The following is a 26,902-nucleotide window of genomic DNA, read 5'->3' as shown; positions in this document are numbered from 1 at the left end:
ACATTTTATTTTACGTTTTAAACATTTAGCGTCTACGTTGTCTAACATATCAATATCATTTACATTTTTCCTTTTCAATAAAATCTCTTCCTCGCTGGTTTGTACTTGTTTTAAAGGAAGAAGTCCAACTGCAAATGGTATATTTTCATCTAGAGTTGAAGTATTAGTATTTTGGTAATCGTAACTTTTATTTTCTTTGTCTGTCAAGTGATCTTCATTTATGGAGTCCCATTTTTCGGCGTCAAGATTAACAGAATCGGTTAAATCAACCACTGACTTTGAAATATTAGATTCTGGTGGAATCAAATCAGTGGATTTATTATGGTCATTTTTTTCATCAATGTCATTAATTTTAATGAAGTCCCATTGTAAAGTGTTATCAGACGAAGCAACGTCATCCTTTACGGAGTTGATATCTTTTGAAAGATCGGGTAATTCGGAATCTAACGTGCCATTATTAATATTATCAGAAACATCGTTTTCTCTGTGAGTTGAATTGCTATCACAATTTCCCATGTTTATTCTATTTTCAATATTCATCAGATCTTTCATTATTTCATCTTGCTCTTGAACTCTGTCATCTGTGTTGTGGCTTATGTAACTGTCTTGATTTAAATTTTCATTGTGCTTTGGAGTAGACAGTAGGCAATCTAGTGCATCTTCTTTAAAATCACTTGTATGAGGTAATTGTAAACTAAAATCATAACACGGGTCGTTTCTTTTTAGGTCATCAGTATTTAGAGAGCTATACTGTTGGTTCGTATTGTCACCTAAATGGGTTTTTGTGTCTAGTAAAGACATATTAAAACTTGTGTCAAAAGATGTACTTGCTGGACAATATTGATCAAGTACTCGAGGATCATTTAAAGGTTGGTCATCATAGTATTTTTTAACGTCTTCGCTCATAGATTTTGTAAAAAACTGCATGTCACTGTCTATACATGAAAAATCATTATTATTATCTCTATCCATCGACGTATGTTCGCCTCGAAGAGAATGATCTAGTTCTATAAAATTTTGTTGTCCTTCGAATGATTCTAAATTATCTGGTAAGATTTCGTTTAAGCTATTTATTGTATCTTCGTGAATATTACTATTTTTATTAAAAACGTTATTTGAAGGAAAATTTTTGGAGCCTATCAGCATTTCACCCCGCTCTATAGATTTTGAAAGTTCATCAATACTTTTGATCTCACTTGGATCAGCTACTTTTTCGATGATATTGGGTTGTTCAATAACTTCGTATTGTATTTCACTGCTCTGGACCATGTCCAGAAGAACTTGTTCATTAACGTTTATGTACGACCCGTCTCCAGATTCAAATAAAATTGGCAAGTCTGTAGGCAATCCAGCGCTCTTTAATGCATTAACGTATTGTGACATAGCAGTATTTATACCAATGTTTGAAGTTTCATTCGCTGAACTGGTCGCTGCAGCAGAGTAGTTTGATGTTATTGTTTCGTGTCCGAGGGAATCTTTGGAAAATGGGTCCGCAGGATCGAGTGTGTTGGATGACACCGTTTGATCCATGTATATGATATCATTATCCATGTTAAGATAGCTGGGAGAAGCAGTGTCATTGTTGCAAATACTGTTAACGGCTTGTGATAGCGAGACCCTGTCCATATAATCCTGTAGATATAAAAGTAAAATTTAAATATAGGAAGGTGTATTTCGTTACAACTACAATAAATAAAAATAACCTAAAGTACTGAAACTTAGCTAGATTGCAAGTAGGTTCTTAATACCTAATTACCTGCATATGTTTCGTCTGCAAACTCTTTAAATGGTGTATAGCTTTACGAGAGTCCTGCTCGCGACGCATCAGGGCTCTTTCGGCAGCTCGCCCTAAAACTCCGCCACCCTCCCAACCGCTGGGCCGCTGTGATAATGTATTTAGTTTATTACTGAATTATAAATTTGATACAGTTAATTTATTAAAAAAATATATGTAAATATATGTAAATATATTTTTTTAATAAATTTAGGAATTTATTAAAAAAATATATTTACATATATTTTTTTAATAAATTCCTATATATTATACCTATATATATAATATATTTTTTAATATATTCCTTACGGAACACTTGGCTGATAAACATAAAATAAACATTGGTTTTGAATAATAAATAAAAGTTTTTTTTGTTATTTTCTGTTAGTGATAACCTGCTAACCGATCATTGGTCATATTCTTTGGCCATACTCAATATCCAACTGTTCAGCAAATATGATATGTGAAATTCGACGTGATAGCATCAACATGAAACGCAGTACTTTTTAATAATTATTCCAAACTTCAGGTTGCTACTAAGTGTTTAAAAAAGCATATCGTATGTAAATAAATTAATTTGAAAAACCCCTTTTTCAGGTTATTTTTATATCGGCCAACAATATGCGTATTGTTTGAATTAGTATGTCTTGAAGCAAAACTATTGACAGACGTTGCCTTGTTTAACTATGTACTATACTACAATCTTCTCTGAAACGCGCTGCTTCGTCTGGTAGGTATAAGTTTTATGTATATTGGTTTAGTAGATTATTGAGTTAGGAATTACGAAAAAAAACGCCTATTAGCAGACAAAATTCGTGAGATCATAGTAGTATAGGTAAGCCATTTGTAACCAGACTTCTTGTAGGATTGAAGCTTAGCATTCTTACCTTGAAACTAGGCCTACCACGACGTGGTCGGATAGCGCGCGAGGGGTCCGAATAATCAACGTTGGAGTTTGCGCTGCCATCAATATCAAAAGGTATTCGCATCACCATATCCTGTTATATTAAATTATTTAAAAACTTAAAATAAAGTTAAGTTCAAACTATTAATTTCTGACTAATATTATAATTCGAATTTAAATCGGTCTGTCTGTTACATCAAGATATAACCATTAAATAGTTGATATGATTATGACAGAGAGATACGTATGAGGACATAAGCATATAAATGAACGGATAAGAAACTATATCATATGACAAATATTTGTAACCTTGTTTGTTCGATTAAGGCTTTCTCCGGTTTGATTGTTGTTCAATGAAGCCAACTGAGAAAGGGGTGTCTTGTTCTCCGTATTATCCTTCGAGAAAGATTTGATTATACTTACGAAATAATAGTAGTTATTATTTTACTTATGAGGTTAAGGCGAAGTACGCTTGAACGGACAACTGTTATCTCTTTCGTTCAATAATATCACATTAGTAAAAAAATAGTGAAATTGTCTACGTCTAATTATCTATTATGTCTGACAGTATACATCTATTCACTAACGAATGTGCAATGTACAGGGTGCACGTAAAATTAATAGTTTTAAAATTAATTAAAGAGGTCTCTCTTTCTCTTTTAAAACTATGTATAACAATTCTGTATAAAGAAGAAACATTCATTTTTATTAATAATCTAACTCAGGGCACGTACAATGCGAAACAACTGGACTTTTTTTACAATCGGCATGGGGTATTATGTTTCGCCTTTACACAAAATATGGAAATAGCTTAGTTAAGCTAGTTAGTGGCTTGAGCACTGTGAGCATGAATTTCATCGCTTTTATATTACGTATATTATCTTAATTGGTTAAGAGGAAACTCAGACTAGAATTGTACGCAGCTTGAGTCTTGCTTACCTGCGAGTGCATATCAATAAGCGACTGAGGTGGACGATTGATCACGACCGGCGGAGTGAACACGGGCAGTTCACCTTAAATGGAACTCTGATACGTTAACTGACAGATGAAGTTGATGTAATATATCGATGGTAATTAAAAAAATATCTTATTGGTCTTTCTTTCGAGAAATGTTTCTTTATTCAAGTATTAAAACAGTGATAAATACTAATTTTGTGAATTAACAAAGTGCTTTATCAGATTTCGGCCGTTTGTCTGAATAGGTTTTTGAAGTTTCTTTATATTGTTTCAATTAAAATCAGATCAAGGCAAGCATCATTTTGAAGCAAGTCAAAATCGCGTAAAATAGAGCTTTACTATTTAACGTACACAACGCTAGTCATCGGATAGAACTTGAACTTTATAACCAAGTATGATATGACCAAGTTTAGTTCACGGTACTAAAAATTTAACGCAATCTTTTAGCATTTATTTAAAATAACACTTGTGCTCCGTTTTTTAAGATCGAAGCCGACCTGATTATTGACCGGAGTGCAAGATGGATCGACGGCGTGCATGACTAGGATAATCCATCTATTAGCATTAATAATAACATCTGCAGTGACTTACTATGATTGTTGATACCCAGTCCTTCTTTCGTCACTTTTGACAATCCTTTTATTTTAAGAAACTGAGCTGCAGACACCAGCTCGTCCAGGTTCTCCTCTAAGCACTGAGTCTTCCCGCAATACATGAACTCAACTAAACATTTGAGTACACTAAACCTCATTTTTAATATAATCAATGGTTCTCCAGTTTGTTTTTGTAAAACTTCCTATAATTTTTAAAATGACGCATCAGTAGTCATTTTAAATAAAAAAATATATACTCTATAATTGTCACTTTTCGCTGATTTATTATATTTTCGAGATTTCATTTGAATTTATAACTTATAATAAAAAGAGTATTTAACGTGTAAACTTTTCAACAATATTTTAATATACTAAAGTCTATTAATGTCAGAATATAACTCACCCAGAAAATTTTGATAAAGTATTTAATTTTTACATTTCATTTTTATTTCTAATAATTGCTCATTTTTTGTAATATAGCCGATACTATTTTTTACTTTTACTTACTTGGAAATAAGCACTACTAGCAGCAAGTACCGCTTTATGAACACGCAAAGTGTGCGAACTGCACATTAGTGTCATATCCACCAATGATTGCATTTGTAAGAGCTTTCCAAATCGTGACATAAGATGCTCTGAATAATCTTCATAATGTAAACTATATCGTATAGGAGCCATTTAAATACTAATAACGTTCCCTTATAACATATACATGCAAAATCAAAGTGCAAAATTTGAATACTTATGTGTTTAACAAAATGTGACAACTATTTACAAGTTTGAATGAACGAAACAAATGAAATATCGGAAAAAATAAAATTGGAATGACTTTTAAAAATGTTTCTTTATGTTTACGGCCAGCTTAATAATTTAAAATATATAACAAGGTAATTTAAGATTAATATATTTTAATTACGTAGTTACTAATAAAATTAACAAAAAATATGTTGGATTCTTTTATTTAAAAAATACAGAAAAAATAGTAAATGTTAGAAAATGAATTTATTACAAATTTGTATTTGTTCGGAATAATTGAATTTAAATGTTATTTTTTTTATAAGATCAAAATATAAACTTATACTATCACAGACTAATTAAGTACGGGAGACAATAAAGGAATGTTATTTATATTCTTGTTACTTAATATCTTGAACATTACTTTGATCAAGATACAAAACAAGAATAGTCCTAGACGATCATAGGATCTATTTCTGGAATGTAGGTAGGAATGAATTTATTTGTTCATAAGGCACTTGGAACAAATACTGAGATCATGGCCATCTAGAAATCTGACGCCAGGTTATGCAAGTTATGTATTTAACATTAAATGAAGGTTTTGGAAACTGCTATACATACATTTATAACTATATTACAAGAAATCTATTTCGAATAAATTCACATTTTAATGATCTACAAAACCATTATATAGTTCCATTGAATCTAATCATATTTATAATTTAGATGTACATTTAACACATTTCATAGACTTTTAGGAAATTATAATATATAGTATAGTAAAAAAAAAGTACTTTATTATAGCTGCATTTTATCTGTAATTGAGATTTCGCTCATTTGTTATAAACACAAAATTATCTTCCCGAGTTTGCTTATTTATACATACATTTTATAATTATCTTGTCTTATTATTTAACGTTGATTAAATATCGTTACACTAATTATCTTGTTTTTGATATCAATCAAATTATTATTAGGTTTTATTTTTCACTGTGAAACAAAATTGTTTATAGTATAAGGCAAAAATTTTAATTTACACTTTCAATAAGAATGTAGAATTTAATCTGCATATTAAAAATGTGACGTGATATTCGTGAAAATAACTCATTCAATCTCTTATTTTTCACGTTTGTATCATAAGATTATACATACATAATTAATAAATTATGTAATAAGCGACAATCTACTGAATTATTCTCACATGATCCACATTTGTTACAAAAAAAAATTAAAATACAAATTTGTAACATTTCCGATACTTTCAGTATCGTCTTAGAAATTGTTTTCTATACAATACAATACCTAGTTTTAATGTTACCCTTACCTCTCTACTACGAAGCTCATAGACGCTGCAGCCGCAAAGCCTTCGCGACCTTATACCATTCAAATGTAACGGAACACTTTCTGATATCTGAGATAGAATATTATATCATTACCTAGCATTTACTTCGAACAATTTAAATCGACTTTTCATAGATATTGTACTTAAAAAATTTATACAATGTTTTTAACAGTCTGTTTTAAATTTTTAAATTTAAATGTTATTATATCATATTAAAAACATTAATAGTTAAAATAATGTTGGCACTAATAATTATTATGAAAAGCCTATATCTTCTAATCGTATAAAATTATACGTTTATACAAAAATCAGGCGGAAAAGAACAACAAAATCGCTTTGTACCTAAACGATAATAACAATAACAATGAATTTACACATTTATTAATAATTAGAATATCTATATGTATCGTTATATTGTCATTATAATACGCAGACACATAAAACTTTTTTCCATCCCAGATATTACAGAACAAATTATGAATAACGGCTGTTGAGTTCGTTCACTTGGAGAGATAATATTGTTAGTGGATTCGAATATTTATAGAAAAATATGATTATGTCAAAAAAGTTTATTTAAATCTCTTATATTTATCGTGACATAATTTCTTAGTTTTAATCAAAACAGAATTCTATCGATTAAGAAACAAAAAATATATTTAAAAATATATTTTGTTATGTAATAATAATATTATTGTTTAAAATTATTTTATTGTATTTTATCAATTTAAAATAAGAATCGCTTGTATGACTTTATTTAATATTTAATATTATTATAAATCTTTAGAATACTGTTTTGTTAAAAAGTATTTTGAGACGAACTTTAAAATATGTTATTAATTTGGAGGAATATTAGTGCAGAGTACTTTTTATAGACATTTATTAATTTTAACAGATTGACATATTAATTGACAGCTATTAGAAAAAAAAAATTAACATTGTACTAAGCACATAAAACAATAAAATGATTATTATTGTATGTCGCAATTTCATCGATAAAAGCTTATTTTAAATAATAATGGACATTTTTATTGCGTAAAAGAATACATATTTCACGTAATAAAATAAATATATATATAATATATATGAACACTTTACATAAGTATGAGTAAATTTGTACAATAGGTACATAGTATGTAGAAAAAATAGAGATTCATTTATAGAGATCGTTCAGTGAAACTAAACCATTGCCAGCAAAATTATAATAATCAACTTATAGCTAAATCATTTATTTTGTATAAAAAGTTTTTGTTTACCCTTTTCAATTCTAGCAGGAAATTAATACATCATAATATATAAATCAGTAAAGTGACTTACTTTTTTACATTAACTTTAGTAACACATAATAATAAGCCCGCTCAATGTTAATAGATATTCGATACTCTGTATATGGAGACTTATTTCGTAGTATATATGTCGAAAGCCAAATAAAACTGGTGTTTTCGGTGACGTTCCATCGTCAGAACTGAGCAATGGCCTGTTTCAGTGGCGCATTTTATTCCTAATAATAGAAGCACATTACAATATTTACATCGGCCGCCAGGAGACCTGCGAATATCTCATAATATACACATCGATTAATCATAACTCGCCAACGAAAACGACTAACCCTAGAGTCCCGACCGAGAGCCGACTAGTTGTCGATAATTTTCAGAAAATCTTCCGGTGAGATGTGAACGCCGTCGCCGGCGGCCGCGTCCGTCGAGTTGGGGACGGTGTTCTTGAGCTCGCCGAACGTGTAGGTGGCGCGCTGGCGGGCCCAGCAGAACGGCTGGCGCGGCTCGGCGCCCGCCGACATCGGCATCGCCAGCTGCAGCCGCGACCGACTCAGCTCGTTGTCGCTCAGCTGCCGCTTCAGTCTGTCCTTCCCCACCACCAGTTGGAAGCCCCTTGAATTATTGTCTATAGGCTGCGATTTCTCGAGTTCGACGTCGCCGAGTTGCCTCAACGATTTCGACGACGAGGGCGCGTTTGCGAGATTTGAGCGTGAGGGTTTGTCGATTAAGCTGTTCTGACGCGACGATTTACTCGAGATCTTCGCGACTCCCTCGCGACTGCTCCCCGAGGAGCTGCTCGTGTTGGTTCGACAGGTATTCGCGTTGCCCGAGTTGTCTCTCCTGAGAGTTTCTATTATGTTGTAGAAGTGCTCAGATTCGTTGGTGCTGTTGTTCCTAGACCGGCTTATGTTATTCGTGCTATGTCTCTGTGGACGAATTTGAGCTCTAGGTAGATGTCCGTAGCTGCTTTGCCTCGAGATACCGCTCGTGGTTTGTCTTCGTGGCATACTACAACTCTTCGGAACGAAAGAGTCTTGGGTCGCAAGGACGTTCTCGTAAACGTGAGTGTTGTCGAAGTCCTCGTGAGATATTAGATTCTGTCGACTCTCTGTCGTTTCGCGTTTCTGACCCACAGAGTTACTCTTTTTATGACCGGTACGAATTTTTGAATCGGGTAATTTTTTCCCTAACTTACAGTCACTAGCGCTCCGTGGCAGGAGATTTTCGTAACCATGACAACCACTTTCTTGATTTGCCGGTTCAGTTTTAGGTAAACTATTATTGTCAATATTACTTACAGACTGAGAATGCTTGGGTGTCTTAGAACTATGTTTCGCACCATCCACTGGGCAAGTCAGTTGAGGCAAGACGTCGTGCTGTTTTCTATCTACGTCGGGCTTAGAAGATTTGTCGAGCACCACTTTTGTTTTGTCACTCTTACAAATTTTAACACTGAATCTAAAGGGAGGTTTAAAAACAACCTGTAACCTGGTTTTTTCACCAGAGAGCAGATTAGATGCGCTTTTGGACGGTCTAGTTTTCCTGGTACCCTTCGGTGCCGGTCTGTGTGTTCTCTCCGTGAGACCTAGAGGTATGGACTTAGATTTAGGGATGACAGTGGGCTGGGGGGAACTGAGAAGCCACTTCTGTACTTTAGTCAAAGCCTCCGTGTCCTTGGGCGGGGTAGACGCGGAATGTTTTTGCAAGGAACTATAATCGATTGTTTCTTTCTTAACTTTTACTTTACGTTTCTTAACTTTGTTTTTATGTTTTGATAAAATTACGTGTTTTGGAGATTTGCCCTCAGTATTTGTTACAACTGCTGTGCTTTCCTTCGCCACTTTATGTGGTTCATCCAACTTCGGTTGATTGACTGGCTTCTGAAAATAAAATAAAAATATATACATTTGTATTTGCCAATCCTAAAACTGTACGGATTAAAAAGTTAATAATATATTCAAAAGTTATAAAAATTTCATTTTTCATTTGAAGAAGAAATAAGCAATTTTGTCTTACCCTCTTTTTCAAATTATGTGAAGGAGACGCTTTATCGCCTTGCTTTGTGTCCTTCTTATTACGATAAGCACGAGTTCGCAGAGCGACTTTCTTCTTCAGAGGTAGTTTAGATCTGAAAATACGTAAAATTGTGAAACGTATTGTCAGTGTACTCTTTTGTCATTTTCAGATTCGTGAGTATTTAAAATAGTTTTTACCTGACGGCAGTGTGGACGATAAGACCTTGATCAGCGGCATCTGGCAAGCGGACGGTTTCAGTGGTCGATGAATGAATGATTGTGACTGATTTGATTTTCTTTGCATGGCGGCCGAAGAAGCGGGTGCTAGCCACCTGAAATTACAGTAACATAAGGTGTAAGGGAACTGGTAATTTGTCGTCTACTTACTACGTTACTTTTGTATAGCAATAAGAGGGATTTATTATTAATATTTAATCAAAGTTTTGTTACGTTTCTGTAACATTTAAACGAAGAAAAAATATAGCCATTATCATCGGTACATATACACAGATCGACAAACTTTACCACACTCGAGCGTACACACACACAAAACTATCCTAATTTGTAAGGGTTTTCGAGAACAATTAGTTTCTTTTAATAAAATACAAATGAGAAATGTATGATTTTAGTACAGACAAATACGATATTTCTAAGTATGAATCATTCCCAAGCATGTTACAGGTAAAGGTTATCTAGTGATGGTCGAAAACAAAAAATAAACACAACAAAAATATATCACAAAGTTGCTAGCGGTATACAGTTTGCCATTTTAAAAATGATTTATTTATTTGGTAAAATTATATTGCACCTGTTATTATTTGTAAAGGTTTACCTTGAGTTTTTTGTTAAAATGTTTTAAATGTTTATCGCTCAAATTGTTCTAGCATACAATTATGTATTACACGAACATATACCTTCTAAACTAAATAAGGGAAACTAAAATATGTATTTTAATTTTTATCGTTGATATCTATTGCGGCGTCAAGAACTCTGCAGGATCGCTGAAGGAAAAACAAATTAAAACCAAAATAAATAATACACGTCATAAAATCATACATCAAAAAAAATACGTCAACTTAATATAATATAATAATAATATAATTTCGTATAAATATTCTAAATACTGTTATTCTAACATAATTAATTTTATTTTTAATTTTATAAATTCATTCATTCATTCACATTCATCACCTTGAAGCTCGATGCCTTAAATGTTTTTGTGAATAATAAAATATTTGAGTTGAGAATAAAACGACTTGGCGACTGACCAGCAGAGCAATGACAGCGAGCAGGATGAGCAGCACCGCGTACCAGTGGCGCAGCACCCAGCGCTTGAAGCCGGCGATGCTCTCGTCGGACAGCAGCAGCTTGCGGAGCGTGGCCAGCGGGCCCGACGGGTCCACCTCTCGGCAGCGCTGGAACACGTCGCAGTACCTGGACACGGAATATGGATTACTTTGAATGTAAAGCCCAATGTTCTGAACATTTTTCTTTCTTATTTATTTTCTTTTACTGTGCATAATTTATATTAAACTAGCTTCTCCCGGCTTTACACGGCTACAATATTAATGTTTATATGTATACAACTTTTAAGTTCAAAGAATAAAAAGAAAAATTCTCATTTATTTCGGCTTGCAAAGTTAATTTTCTTGATTTTTCTCTACTACTCTACACACACACACACACACACACACACACACACACACCCCCCCCCCACACACACACACACACATACACACACACACACACACGCACACACACACACACGCACACACACACACACATATACTATAATATGCATATATTACACATACTATAAAAATCCATATTGAATCGTTGTTTATTGATGAAAGCTGCATTAAAATCCGTTGCGTAGTTTAAAAGATCTAAGTATACAGACAAGACAAGAAGCGACTTTGTTTTATACAGCGCTGATAGTACGTTACATTATTTTATGCAACAGTTCAAAATAGTGATAGTAAACTTTTTCTTAAAAAAATATATTTTTTTTTTATCTAAGAAATAAAACCTTTTGTTATATATATAATGTGTTATGCGCCTAGAATATCAGTAAATTTGAGAATTCATAACTGTTCTTCTTTTTCCAAATCTTCTTTTAACAACTTACCCATTATAGTCGTTACATGGCGTGCCGGGCTTCGCATACATGTCGGGCACGTCGAAGGGCGCGGTGTTCCAGTGGAACGAGGACACGCAGGCGCCGCCCGGCTTGCGGCAGCACAGCTCGCACGCCGAGCGCGGGTCGTCCTTGCGCGGCGCGCACTGGCACGACTCCAAGCCGTACGCGAGGCAGATCGACCCGGTGCACTCCTACAACCGATACACGTCGGTTTTACGATCGCTTAGACTACAGACTTAACACTAGTATTCTTTATTTTTTATGTATTATAAACTTAAGCCGACCTTTTTTTTTGTGAGAAATTTAGTCGTAAATCGATTCGATCGGCCTGTAACGGAAGACCTGTCACCTAAGTCAAGACTCACCCCCATGAAGCAGACGAGCTCCTTGTCGCAGCGCGTGCGGTTGGGCTTGTGGCGGCTGGCGGGGCAGGCGGCGCGCTTGCCGTCGCAGTGCGCGGCGTCGCGGCAGCCGTTGTCGGAGCGGCACTTGTCGCCGAACTTCAGCGTGCACGACGCCGTGCAGCATGGGCCCTGGACCGAGCGGAGATATAGTTAGAACATTTGGGTTCTGACGCTAGCAATTAGCAACACTGTTATCATTTTAATTTTTTAAAGTCTGTGCCGTTATCCTTTACCCTTAACCAGTGAAAGGTATTACGTTTTTTTCTAATATAAAGGTTATCAGTTACACTTTCTAACGCTTAAGTGCAATTATTGTTGTAGGTATTGATTTGGTTGATAACCTAACCGTAGTAAAAGACTGTAGTAAACTACAACTAATATCTTTCAAACTGCAAATTGTCAGACGTCAATCTATTGTCGCCAATAATTTAATTATTCTTGACGAAACGAGTAGGTCTTAATGATGAAGGGTTTGACAGGAAACCATTCCGCATTTCGGTCGACCGTACCTGGCTGGGACTGCACACGCTGTGCTCGGTGAGCGTGCAGGGCTTGTAGTGCGGGCGCACGGCCTGCGGGCGGCAACACACGTCCGTGCACTCGGACGCCCAGCCGCAGTCGCACTCCTCGCCCTCCTCCACCACGCCGTTGCCGCAGATCGCCGGCTGAGGTTCTGGAACGTCGAATTACTTATTAAATCATTGAGATATACATTAGATTACATTTTATTATTAAAAATAACCAAATAAAAAGAAAATGGTTGTTTTCTAATTCTGAATAGATTCAAATAATATGTGTGTTCATTCCTGTGACGACATTCAATGGGGTGGTGAAATGTAATAAATGATATAGTGAAGTTTCAGAAGCATACCCGTGAAGCACCCTTTCGGCGATCGCGCCTTGTTGTTTAGAACGGGGTCGATAGCGCGGAGAGAGCAAGGTGAGAATTTGTTGTTGTTCTTGCGATCGCCGCTCGTCGCTCGTGCAAACATTATGTAATTACCGTCTTCGCCGAATGGTGTGCACATTTCTGGGTCGTGCTGAAATATACGAAATGTTGTTATAGTCCATTACACAGATACTCTTTTGTAAGTTGGGCTAAAATTAGACATCAAAGTTGAATTATTAAAAAAAATATATCTTAAAAACTATGTATTGTTTAATTAAAATTTAATGTATTGTCACCATCGTATCTAACATTTTAAAGCTCAATCAGTTGAATAGATCTAGTTGAAAAAGCACTTGCGGAATTTGAGAGAACGATAAAATAAAACAAAACTTCTTAAACTATATACCGGAGATCCGAAGTTGTGTCCGATCTCGTGCGCGAGCGTGACGTGCGACACGGCAGGCGGCACGTGCTTGCCGTAGTTTAGCAGCGTGACGATGCCGGTGTTCAGCGATTTCATACTGCCGCGGTAGTGCTGTTCATCAATTAATTAAACACAAATGTTAATTGTTTCATAAGCTTGATATGCATGAATTTGATATTTACAGGACAATTTATTTAGCAATAGTTTATATTCATTGTGTTTATTTTCGGTATTGTTTGGAAGGAATTAAAAAAAATAGAATTTAAGACAAATTCTGTCTATCAAAACAAAATAAAGGCTCAAGAAAATAAAATAAATAAGTGTTCAAAAATTACTTACGCCATTCTTCTCACAGACACCTCCAGCGTTTTTTAAGTCACCCGTCCACGCGAGGCCCAACGTGCCCATCTCGAAGTCACGATACGTAAACATGTACGCTAGGCAGAAAGCATCGTAGTCTTCCTCTGAAAAAAAAAATAAACAAAACGATTTTGATATTTTTTTAAATAACTAAGTATATATGACATTTAATAAATAATTCTATTTTCAAATAAAACTTATTTGACTTCATTGTTTCAACATTACTAAAATTAATGTTGTAAGTCATAAAAGTTAATTGCATATAAATTAAAAATAGAAATGGTCCGCAATGCTATTAGCAAAATAAAAGCTATAATTTTATTGAAATTACCTGAAAAAAGTTCTAAATACTTTTCTACGCCATAGTTGTTAGGAAATCTGTAGGCTGGATCTTTCAGTGCGTCTAGCGTGTGAACCTTAATCCTTTTAATCATAAATGTTATATTATCAGGTTTTCCATCTTGATTAAAATCTGAAAGGAAACGAGGTTCGATTATTTTGGTGTTAGAAAATAAATTGTGTTAATGATACTGAACTAGTTATTGTTTAACTCAAGTAAATAAATAAATAAGTACCTGTTACTTTATAAATAGCGTTGACTTTTTGCACATGTCGCGTCATAACTTCTATACAAGCCTCTTCGGATCCATATCTCTGATAAAACATATGATCGGCTTGTAAATAAACCAAGCATGTAGTTTTTCTCGGATCTACAGTCGCTCTCTTGTTCACATGTCTGCCGTCATCGCTTGCATTCGCTGAGAGTATAGTGTACCCAACCGGTTCCTTCTTAACTATGTCTTTGCTAACCGTCACAACACCTGCCTTGGTTTTAATCACTTCAACGTGCGTCTTTGGCTTCGGTCTCGACTCTTCTGAATCGAGTCGCACTTTAGTAATGAGGTTACTTTTATCAATTTTGGTTTTTGGTTTTCTCGTACTAAACTTATCGAATGGATCACTATTACTGGTGTAGGGGACGTCTAAGTCTAAAGGTAGTTCGGGATTCTTCTTTGGCTCGTCGTCTTGCATTTCGTCTTCAGGAAGCCATCGCTTCTTTCTTCTGTTTATTTCGCTATGTAAATCATCGGAGTTATTATTAAAAGGTACTTCCTTAACGGTTACTTGATCAGTAAAGTTAAGCAGTTCCCCTTGATATCCAAGTTTGCCTTTGACGTGGAGTAGATGAGAGGCACAGTGCGTAACGTCGCTATTAGCATATGGATGCTCAACGTCTGATCTTCTATATATGACACTGTGCATAGAGGGATGGTCAATATTGTACCGGGAAAGAGGTTCTATATAATACTCTTCACTAGATGTCCATATTGTTCCATCAAATAGACCATCAGCGGTTATCACACCATAGACATGAGAAGAATCGTCATCTGAAAGATAATAATGTATAATTAGCAATCATCAGTAATATTTTAATAAAAATATGTTTTTAATTGAATTTATAAATAGTGTTTATTAATGTTATAAATAGTGTTTAAATCACAAGTTAGTAGAAACGTATAAATAAATGTATGAGTATATTTTATGCAAACTAATTCGAGGTGCAAAGAGCTCCGGAATCTCAATGAATTAAAATCACAACTTGCAGTCGTAGTGGGAGGGATGAAAACCGCTCATAAATAACCTTAATTACAACTCGCCCTCGCCTTCCTTTACATTTATTTTATTGATAAAAGATAGTGTAATACTATTTTACTCACTGTTTAAGCAGTGAGATCGTGTTTCTTTACTTAATACAATTAAAGAGACCTTAAATACGAATATAGTTTGCAAATTATATTATTATTATTATTTTAACGATTTAAATAAAATCAAAATAATATGGCAATTGCAATTTAAAAGGAATATCGATTGATTATTTTTAATTTTATTTGATATGTACCTAATTCGCAAAATTATACTTATGACTTTGTTATAAATACGACCTTATTCATTACTCTGTCCGGTCTTTCATGGTTTATAATAATAAAAATACTTTGATTTTGATAAAATTAAAAGACATCGATAATTTCTTAGAATCGCAAGATCATTATTGAAGTCTATCATAAGTGCTCACAAGATATCTTGTGTGCGTAAGACACCCAAGGTTAAAGACAGCAATATACATATATATATATATATATATTTATATATTTATATTTGTTAAATTAATTATTATTGCTGGCGCCTTTGTTGATGAATAGATCTATATATATTCCAGGAATAAAAATAAACAAATCTTGGATTTACGTATTTCATGCCATTTGCTAATAGCTCAGCTATTAGCAAACTAGCGATATATTTATAATACAACACTATTATATTTAACTACTTATGTCCACTTTAATTTTACTACCAAACTTCCGAAATAATTTTCATCAACGTTCAAAATGCCATTTTTGGCAAATCCATATTTATATCATATACTAATCAAGCTCTCGACCAATGATATCGCGTCAATTCGCTGTCAAATGTCCAATTCAATATAAGGCTTTTGTCCTCTTGTGGTTGGAATAGACATAATAGTGTGATAGTTAATTAATCTATGCATCTTAAACAGCTAACTAGTAAGTAAGAGGAATGAGCAATACAACAACAACACAGCGACTAAATTGTAAACTTTTTATTGTTACATAATGAAATAAAAAAAGAGAAAATAAACTTAAAAAGAATCGACAATATTAGGCCAGTGCAGTGTAATACATTACAGGCATTTACAACAACTTTTATTAAACTTCAGCGAAACATACGCAACGGCGAAAAGTACGACTTGACGCATACAGGAGGCTGTTTAATTGTAATATGTATCAATATTTAAATGAGTTGTGTGTTGTTGAAGACAAGTTAAGTCAAACTCTCAAGAAGCATACTCCATTAAACTTGTGAACTAATTTCATCAAAATTCACTTTGTCTCGAATGTACCAGATGGGTCGCACCTCGTAATTTCGTTTTATTAAGTTTGGTACAGAATACTGAAGTTTCTTCTCGTCCTAATTTATTATCTTGACAGACCCGAAATATGGAAGGGTAAGATTTAAGGAGTCGTTTGAAGTTAATTATAACAGATTATTGTATGCTCTCCGAAAACAAGGAATATTTTGGGACGAATGTCATTTGACTGTTGTTAATATATAGAATTTAGAAAAATATATTTTTAAATTTATTATTAGAAGACGGTATTACCTAACTGTCATTATTATTTTGAATACAATTAAGTTTCATTAATAATTAAAATTGAGTTATTAATAAGGTTTAAAAGTTTTTATTATATGAGTGTTTTTTATGTTTTAATAAGGTTTTTACGATCGTTCATCCTGCGCTTATTTGATTATGTTTTACTTGCAACACAACAGTGTGGTTAAATAAACTTCACATTATAGAGACGTGAAATTTAAATAGACATTGTATGTTAAGTGTGAGAAATAAAAAGATTCCCGTTATTTTATTTTAAACGTTATGTACGTCTATTTCACAAAAATATTAAATGAATCTTTTAGCTCCGTCTGGGTGAACTATGTTTTTTTCATTATACATGTAGCTTTATATTTATTTATCAGTTATATGGTCTATACACTATTGTGTATGTATGTATATATGTATGTATTTATGTATATGTTATTACTGTAATACTGCAAGGATAATCAATTGTTGTGTTAATATTTGTATTATTTATTACATTTGTAAATTCAATGATAATAATATTATACATCGGAAATTGTACGCCCAAAATCACCTGAATGTCTGTTATTTATTCGACTGGATGTGAATCATGATGCTAAACCATTCTATAGTATAAAACAAAATCGCTTACCGCTGTCTGTCCATATGTATGCTTAGATCCTTAAAATTATACAACAGATTTTGATGTGATTTTTTTCAAGATGAAGGTTTATATGTATAATACATGCACAATATAGTAGAGGAACACTGATTATTTTAGAGGTTTCTAAAGTGATGACGTAAATAAACACATTTTTGCGCTTACACGTGATAGATCAAATTAATGTACTACAGTACTGTACACCTTAAAAATGTCTTAAAAAAAAGTCCGCGATATCTATCTCTTAGGGATAACCCACATTAACCGTTTTTTATCCTTTACTTTTTACGAGAAATAATGACTTATTTTCGAAGTGATTTGAAGCAATACAGCATTAATCCTTATCCAATTAGTACCTTAAATACATTGTGCATTTAATATAGATCAATTTGGCTCTTTACAGCATGTAATTTAAATTAATATTTTCGAAGAAGTTACAGATTTAAAATGCAGGGACATAGCGGTTTGTATTGTCTAATCACAATAAAGCTGTGAACGTTGTAAAACATTCTGTAGTATATTTAGTATCAGCATTGCACCCGTGCCAAGCCAGGGCGGGTCGCTAGTTTGTCATAAATCATGTTTAATTACACGGAGACGTAAATGCCACATGCATCTAATCAAGTAATCAACACATACGAATACATTCTAATCAAACTGTAAATTGGGGTAATATGCCGTGTCATGAATAATACATAACCATTCAAGGAATAATACGTGAAATTGACGATCAGAGACATAAATAAAATCTATACTTCTACACGTGCAATCTTTATCTTCTTGCTTTTTAGTGATGTTTTGCAGAAGATAATAAGTATTCACTTGGTGGTAGGGCTTTGTGCAAGCCCGTCTGGGTAGGTACCACCCACTCATCAGATATTCTACCGTCAAACAGCAGTACTCAGTAATGTTGTGTTCCGGTTTGAGGGGTGAGTGAGCCAGTGTAACTACAGGCGCAAGGGAGATCGTAACATCTTAGTTCCCAAGGTTGGTGGCGGATTGGTGATATTGGTTTATGGGCGGTGGTGACCACTTACCATCAGGTGACCCATTTGCTCGTCCGCCTCCCAATATCATAAAAAAAACCATTAGTTAGTGATTTTTTAAACGAATACTAAGTATTTTACCGTTTTATGTTTGAACTCAGAAATAATTTAAGAAACTGATATTCGGTTTTGAAATTGTTTGGGTGTGATTTATCGTGGGTTGTTCATAGATTATTATCCGTAGGCATTACAAGTTCACTTAAAAATGATAAGGATTAAGTCGAATCCAGCCGTAAAACAATCTTACAAACAAATGCACCGGTTGATTTTTTTTAAAGAAATTGTAGTAATCTTTGATATGAAATAGGCATTGGTTGTAAATGTTTATGTGTATACTTGTTTTATAATATATAATGCGGATGAAATTGCGGCACAGTTAAATATTAAAAAAATATATTAATATCAATGTAATGATAGATAAGAACTTAAAATAGGTTTGACGACTACTACTAAAGTTAATCAAAGAGTATGTACACTATTTAACTTCGTTAATTATATTTGTGTGAATAAATTGACGTGTCAATAGAAGTTCCGGCGCTCTTTGCTTTCATTCCGTTGATTTGGTTAACTCGATTTAATTAAAACTGACAATAAAACTAAATTAAATCAATGATCTGTTATTAAATTGTATAATTCTTAATTAATTTCTTATAAATATATTATTATTTTATTAATAAAATCCTGAACTATTTCGTACTTAGTCGTATCGGATCTCGCGCCTCATTCGATTATGACAATGAAGGAATAGAGAGTTCACCTGTGTTTGTGCACACTATTGTGCAATACTTTATATCCTACGTAGTTGGCTTGTTTCCCTCGAGAATGGCGGTTAAATCGACCCGTAGGAAATCTTTATTATATAGATTGCAGCATAAAATTAACACTTACACAAGATCTCGATTTTTATTAGTTTTGTGAATTGATTACCTTCTAACTTCCCTGAGTAGACATGGGCGGTGTTGTAGTCTATGGGTCCGGCCGAGGAGTGGAACTGCACGCCCTCCGCGAAAACGGAGCTCGGGTCTGGCTGCAGCACTAGTCGAAACTCCCTGAAGCAAGCGAGATAACTTTATTAAAAAAATGTATATTATACTAACCGCGCTAAGTGCTGCACGCACTTGACGTACGCGTTCTACATGTTATAGTCGGTACTTGTGACACTCATAGAAGATAAACTTCTGGTATAAGGTTTTTACGTAAAACATTTGAAATACAAATGTATGTAAATTCGCAACACTGAATTTTTCTGTTAATTAAATTAAGCTTTAAATAAAAAGTATTTCTTTTCAAAATATATATGTATTTGGCCGAAATACAAATAAGTCACCATTAACATTAAAAAGAATAATTATATATATAAATACATCGTTTCAGTGCGTTAGTTAAAGTTATATATAAAAAATATGTATATCTGTTTGTGTTTTGTATAGTTTGACACAATTTGACCGAACACTGTAAAAGTAGGCGTATATGTATGTATTTTCAGGGAGAAGGTTTCTCTTTGTAGTGACTTCCGATTAGATGGCAATTTTAGATGTAGCACCACAACTTTTATCATTTAACCGATCGCCATGACAACTAGTGTATATACACAGATGACTTTGTGCTGGGTTTTAGTTGTGTGTACTATTTTTCAGTTCTATCTATACCCGGTGTAGGAGTTCAGTAAACGAACACTGATCCTTAAGAAATAAGTTTGGAAAAGTTTAATCAAAATCGTATACCGATAACTTTACTCGATAACATACTTCAAGGTTCAAAAGGCATTCTCGCAGTCATTTAACAAGAAAACTTAGTGTGTATAAAACTTAGAAACTCGGGCCGTAAAGTGCCCACGTTCTGGTACTATATCAGTGTTATATAGGAATAACTTGATTTATCGGAGCTACACCGCTGCCCCGTATTTTAACACCTACTTTCTAATGCTGTTAAGGGGCATAGACTTATTCCTGGTTTATTATTTTTAATCATACCATATAAGACGTTGCCATTGACAAATCACCAATGGAAATGTATTAAATGCAAACACAGATTACAGTATTCGAGACATTTCTTACATTTCAGTATTGCTTTATTTTGTCTTGTCATAATTATTATGTCAAAATAAGTTATATAGTATTCGTCGTTGTGCTGACAGATTAAAAAGTATAACTTACAAAAGACATATTATGTAAATAAAAATAAACTATATTTATCGAAGAAATGGTTCTTAATAGTTTTGTCTTTTTAATTAATACAGAATTGTTTTAATAAGATAAATAGAATGAATTACATTTTAGGGGTCCCGAGGTTTTTTATGCAAATAGTATATCTTCGGTTACTAATTACTCGTTAGCAGTATAAAATTTATCAAAATTGTCCATTGAATAAAAAAATACACACTTCCAATATAAATAAAATACCCGGGTACAATACAACTGATGTTCTATGAATGATTTGTCTATTGATAAGTGCAATATCTTTGCGACGGTCGCGACTGTAACTTTAAGCAAAAGTTTCTGAACTTAAAACCCCAGTTAGAATTTTTAGTTAATCTAATAATTAAGCAATGCTCATTGGTCACCTATTCGTATCGTCATCGGCTGCCAATGACCAATAGTAATTCATATTAAAGACCGATTAGTAAATCTGACTAAATACTGAACGCTCATTGGGCACCTATTTCGTCATCGATTGCAACGACCAATGATCATTGAGCTTGAATTCAAATTAGTTAATTTAACTTTGATCAGCGTTTCGGAAGTTTGAGGTAAGTGTACATATCTAATTGTCAGCTAACTGTGAGATATAAGCTTCAGCGTTTGTTGTATGAATTTACAATGGTTCACACACGAATATATGCATATATAAAATATAGCACTGTACCACAGTTACGATGTCTAATTAGTGGGTAGGACATCTGCTATTAAAAAGCTGGTTCTATAGATAGTAAGTACTACGAATAGGCTTTGCTTGTTAGTTTTTCTCCTACTTTGAACTGATTCTAATCAAGAGAAATATCAAATTATGAACTTGACAAGTCAATTTTATTAAGTATATAAAATCAATGATTTTTGTTTGAATGACTGTAAAATGAACAAAATCCTTATTATAGTTAAACGGTGTCTAATTTTATTCATGAGGTAAGTTTGAGTCGTGTGTAAAAAGTGAGCTAAGTAAAGAGACAGTATCATAAAGTACTCACGTGCTGGCGGTATATCAGTGTTATACGTCCGGGTGATATATTGTTGTTACACCGTGTCTACACTGTGAGAATTTTTATTGAATTTACAGTACTGCGATATCTGCTACATACGTTTTTTTAAAAGTGAAACTTCTTTAGGATCGTTGTGATTTGAAAAACGAAGAAACAAAAATTCGTCACGACAAAAAGACAAAAAAATAATCTGAATCTAAGTTTAAATTCTATGTGAATTGCACTCACAAACTGTTTTCGTTAATGTTTGATTAATACTTCGATTTGGATTCCTAAAATGATACAGTTTTACGAAGCATGTTTTTGGATTATCATAATTTCGCACGCATTTCGTTTGATAACTACAGTAAAGTAACCGTCTTTATATAACCAAAAGCCTCATCACTTTTTGAGTAAGTTTAGAGTGTATTCCACTAGACTATTAATTGAAATAAACGATTATCTAAAAGTAATTTGTCTACTTTAAAACATATTCCTAAGTACTAGAAGAATAGCTCTCTGCATGCACTGAATTATAAACCAGTACCTACATACATGACCCACGACTGCGCGATAACACTGGAAACTTACTTCAGTAAGAGTGTGAAAATGTGTTTTGGTAAATAAATACATTGTGTCTTCATATTTAAAAATATATATGTATGAACAAAACACATTATTAATCGCCCAGAATGGAATACGTGAATCTTAACCGTTGACTACAGTTTCGAAGCTTGACGAGGACCATCAGTTTATTATTAAACTCGTGCTCGGCTGTGAAAGAAAACATCGGTAGGATTCTTCCAAGTGTATATCCATTAATCGGCAAAAACCCCAAGCCTTCGCCTTAGGGCGGATGCCTCTGCTCTGATGATCTATATTTAGCGAAGTTACTACAGGCTACTGTTGAAAATGTATGTTTTAAAATATTAATTGTTGTAAATATGAAACTTAAAAAAAGGATATAACTATTTGAGTAAAAACTTTTCATTCGTACATTTTTATGTTTGCATGCGAAGCGGATGGTCGGGAGCTGCAGACGGTGCTCGTAACACAATAAAATGTTCACAATCGAGGCGAATGAAGTGGATTGGACGAGATCAGAAGCGCCACTAACGAGCACCATGTAATGACGTTACCACCAGTCCCCACTTGTTTGTTCTAACTTCGTTATAGGAAAACTTGTGACTTGTGAATCTCCTATAGGAGCCCTCTCGGAGTTCATGATACATTGTGTTGGAACGTGGAAAATAAATTTTTCTCCTATTGTTGAACTAAATATTGTCCGTATCGAACTTGGTAGTAATTTTATACAAACTACATTCAAACTGTTGTTGAATATTGGTAAAACTTGGAATAAAATATTCTTTTGAATTGCGAAATATGACGTGCAATATATTATATGCAATAATATATGTTGGAATATATTCAATTCATATTATTTTGTAAGATCATTTCATATTAAATATTTAGATACATATTTATGTTTGGTAATACGTCAGAAAATCGATATTGAATACCTGAGGTGTACACAGGCACTGTGATAGAAGTCGAGACATTGTACATGTATGCACTAATTTGAATGAAGCTTTCACAACATGATAAACATTACTTTCAAGAGAGAAATGTTGTAGATTATTAAAAGAGATAAAAATATATTTGTAATATTATATTAGAGAAAGCATTGGGCTTACGCGCTTGGTATAAATATGAAAAAGGTATTGGATAAATATCTATACCGCGAATTTCCTAAACGACGCGAATACGACGGGTAAGTTCTTTTTCGCTACGTTTTATATGTTATATTCGTTACCACCACCACGTACCAATTTTTAAATGAAATTTGTGAAAATTATAATAAACAAACAGAAACTTTGTATAAAATATTTCTAGATTACCAGAATGTCAGAAGAGACAGTTTTAAGATATATCTATCTATCTATAAGTCAGGGTGGCATTCATGTTTAAGGGATGGCGGATATAAATTGTATCTTCCGTTCAGTATTTATCTTAAAGTATAAACCCAAAACAACTAAATAAGATTAATTTCAATCGTTTTCGGTTTATTAAATTTAAATGGCCGAACACGTTTTGCTATTTTGAATTTATTATTTTAATATAAAAGATATGAAGTATACGACAAGCATTGTTTAGTTAGAATTTAAATTACATATTCATGTTTTATGTATTGTGTAAAATCTTATTTTTATTCTCACAAAGTACCAAGTTATATATAAACTTAAAGCCCAAAGAGAAACTATAGGACTTTGACCTTTTTGGACTTGAGGTATCCACTAGATTTTCAGGTAGTCGTGGAAGACTTTCCATGTACATAAACAGTGGTTGAATAAAACCCAAGAAGGGATAGAATCGCGGCTAGATGTGTAAAAACAATATTAAGTGCTCCTATAAATCTCAAAACTTATTCTAGTTTCTAGTTGTTCGCTTAGAGGAAAGTTTTGAGAATACTACCGAGGAGTGGAATGTACCGTCGATAATTGAGTTAAAATCAATAAAATACACGAGTAAAGATGCTAGCAATTGTTATTACAGCATTCGAGCAGAAATAAGGGGAACAGTCTATCCCATCAGAATTAATTAGCTTGTTTGAATTGGCAGTATCTTATTGTCTGATAACCGAGTTATGACTAATTCAATTTTCCTATTAATTACCAGAACATTTGACTGCCACGCGAGTAATATCTGCCTATATTCACCTGGAGTTTGATAAATATTAATAAGACGAGTTCAGCTAGGAAGTTATTCGGCCTCGCAGAGACAAGTAACAAGATTAATGCTGCGGATTTACTTTACTTTTCTTATTAGCCAGAGATGATGGAGCGACTCTGCTAAATTAACACTTTTGCGTTATTTAATCTTAGCTTACTTTTATCTTGCGTTGAGATCTTACACCTCGCTTGAGAGAGATTAGTAGCCAGTTGGCAATCAAGAGCATATTGTATTAGTGAGACAAAGAATGTTATTTTTCCTAATTTTGATCCTGATGATTCTGATGACATTTTATTATTATTAGTATAGATTGCCTTTGCAATGTGCATATACATATTGCAAATAAGTTGTATTTTAATTTTTCTATTAATCTGTAAAACTGTAATTATCTTTCACTAAAGGCTGTCTGTGAGAGAACTTTGTAACTGATTAAAAATCCACAGCACGCAATTTTTTCTTTATCTTTTATTTCAACTGTTTACGTGTGCAATAAAATATAATAAAATATAAACAAAAAAAGGCAAAATATCTTTTGAAATGGGAGACTAAACACTTCATCATTTAATCTAGGACCAGAACAATACGCTATTTTTGATTTATGAATATTTTAAATATAATATAAACGGGTACTTTCATTGTTTTAGTTTATAATTATAAGTTAACTAAAGTCGAAGATTGCTGTCCGACTATTGCATTTATTGATAAATCTACTTACTTAAACTTTAAAAGTGATCGATGGACAGTACAACTTAAACTAGTGGTTTAAGGAGCGTGAAATTTATAATTTAGATGATCTAAGATAAATTGGGATAATAGCGAAAACATGGAAATTTATTGATATTTCTATTTGCAAATAAAATCAAGTTGTTAGTTTAGTGTTTTTTTTTTTACGTTTATAGAAATATCAATACGACAGGTATAAAATAACAAAAGAACATAGCATACGTATCTAGAGCAACTCCTAACAACTCTAAGATTTGAACAAGGTAGGATGGTCCTTGAGATATTGCGGATGAAAAAACCCACCGGGCAAACTAGTTCACATAATATAGCAGTTATTTTATAAAACTATATATTTAAATATTTAAGTTACAAACGCTAAAATAGTTTAGTTCAAATACATTGTCAATGTATAATTTTATGTGACGTTTTAAAGATCACATTTTGAATAGATCACGGGTGAAGCTTGTGTTTTCTAATCATAAATGAGCTATTCTCTCTTAATATGGCCGTCTATCAAGCGTGACAATGATTAATTCTAGTCTTTAAATCAAAACAAAGTGACAGCATAAATTACGAACTTTTATTAGGAAGTCGGCCAACATTTGCCCGTCCGTCCTTATTTGGGTGGCTCAACACTGGAAACTCGGAAAAGAAGTTATTAGGGAACGCAATTTCCCGAAGCCATTACTCATTTCTGGTAACAAGCCGAGCTTTCAGCTCGTCCCGGGACCGCTATCCTGGCTTTTTAAAGGCAATATTGAGGCCATTTCATAAGAGACCTGCCACATGGCTCTGAAAGCCTTCGGTATCATTTTAGAATTATTTGCATACCTTATGTTCATTTTTAAATGACTTTTTCACTCTATTAATTACACAACTAAGCAAATAGTCTTTATATTTTTATAAAAAGATCTTTCTTCTTGATCTTTACAGATCTACGTCGAGACTTTGCAGAAGAATCTTTAACTTCGTTAAGAAACTCTTCGTTAAGAAATGAGAACGATTTTATTGGATTTGTTATGTTACGTAGTATTTTATTGTGTTCGCTTTGTAATCTTAATTGTGAAACTATTATGAATTTTAAGTAAATTAAATAGATTCTGTAAAAAAGTATAGGTTTAATGTACATACAGTAAGCCCGCCCATGATGTGCAATACAACTCGAAGGGTTTCATTTGAATACTTATTATGAAATATAATATTAAAACAAATATAACAATTGTTACGCGATACCTAGCCGTACATTTCCAGAGGACAACCGCATATGGCAAGGGACAGTATTATCATGTAACCGACACCAAAACTCTGTAAAACTTCGCAGCACTTTCGTCTTCCGTAAACTCTGTTATTCCTGCGAAATATTTTTACAATTTGTCACGAAAACTTCGCCCCTAGATCTCAGGGATTAACCTTCAGTTGAGCGAAATTCCGACACTGATATTGTTAAGAGTTTCGGCAGGGTCCAACATTTTGGCCGCAAACGGAAACACAATTAAAGTTGGCTTACACTTACACTAATACGATGCGACCAGAACTAGGACAATGTTTGGGAACTGTCAATTCCCTGACCACATTCATGTTCTTCTAGTTTTGTTTTAT

The 26,902-nt window shown here is 33.3% G+C and overlaps 2 protein-coding genes across 2 annotated transcripts in view; both read right to left on the bottom strand.

Annotated features, from left to right (window-relative positions):
• On the bottom strand, nucleotides 1-4,906 carry LOC125065177 (uncharacterized protein PF3D7_1120600-like; the record flags this gene model as incomplete). The annotated part of the gene is made up of 7 exons (XM_047672661.1): nucleotides 4,736-4,906; nucleotides 4,227-4,431; nucleotides 3,618-3,691; nucleotides 2,988-3,074; nucleotides 2,662-2,772; nucleotides 1,757-1,882; nucleotides 1-1,632 (listed from the first exon to the last, which is right to left on the bottom strand). Coding segments are annotated over exons 1-7 (2,406 nt in total), but the record flags the coding sequence as incomplete, so codon positions are not given.
• A 2,220-nt stretch (nucleotides 4,907-7,126) lies between these two features.
• The window catches only part of LOC125065522, a 170,873-nt gene continuing 151,097 nt past the window's right edge, over nucleotides 7,127-26,902 (bottom strand). The window contains exons 3-15 of the mRNA XM_047673204.1: nucleotides 19,603-19,724; nucleotides 14,387-15,199; nucleotides 14,143-14,283; nucleotides 13,791-13,915; nucleotides 13,434-13,562; nucleotides 13,010-13,178; nucleotides 12,648-12,811; nucleotides 12,100-12,267; nucleotides 11,723-11,925; nucleotides 10,863-11,028; nucleotides 9,793-9,926; nucleotides 9,596-9,707; nucleotides 7,127-9,459 (exon numbers count right to left, since the gene is read on the bottom strand). Of these exons, the coding sequence (XP_047529160.1) occupies nucleotides 7,936-9,459; nucleotides 9,596-9,707; nucleotides 9,793-9,926; nucleotides 10,863-11,028; nucleotides 11,723-11,925; nucleotides 12,100-12,267; nucleotides 12,648-12,811; nucleotides 13,010-13,178; nucleotides 13,434-13,562; nucleotides 13,791-13,915; nucleotides 14,143-14,283; nucleotides 14,387-15,199; nucleotides 19,603-19,724 (3,970 nt within the window). The 3' untranslated portion in view covers nucleotides 7,127-7,935. The remainder of the gene's footprint in view (nucleotides 9,460-9,595; nucleotides 9,708-9,792; nucleotides 9,927-10,862; nucleotides 11,029-11,722; nucleotides 11,926-12,099; nucleotides 12,268-12,647; nucleotides 12,812-13,009; nucleotides 13,179-13,433; nucleotides 13,563-13,790; nucleotides 13,916-14,142; nucleotides 14,284-14,386; nucleotides 15,200-19,602; nucleotides 19,725-26,902) is intronic.

The sequence above is a fragment of the Vanessa atalanta genome, chromosome 7 (genome assembly GCF_905147765.1).
Source record: "Vanessa atalanta chromosome 7, ilVanAtal1.2, whole genome shotgun sequence".
Classification (NCBI taxonomy): Eukaryota; Metazoa; Arthropoda; class Insecta; order Lepidoptera; family Nymphalidae; genus Vanessa; species Vanessa atalanta.
Note: the sequence above shows the minus strand (reverse complement) of the source record. Positions and strands in the feature narration are given on the sequence as shown.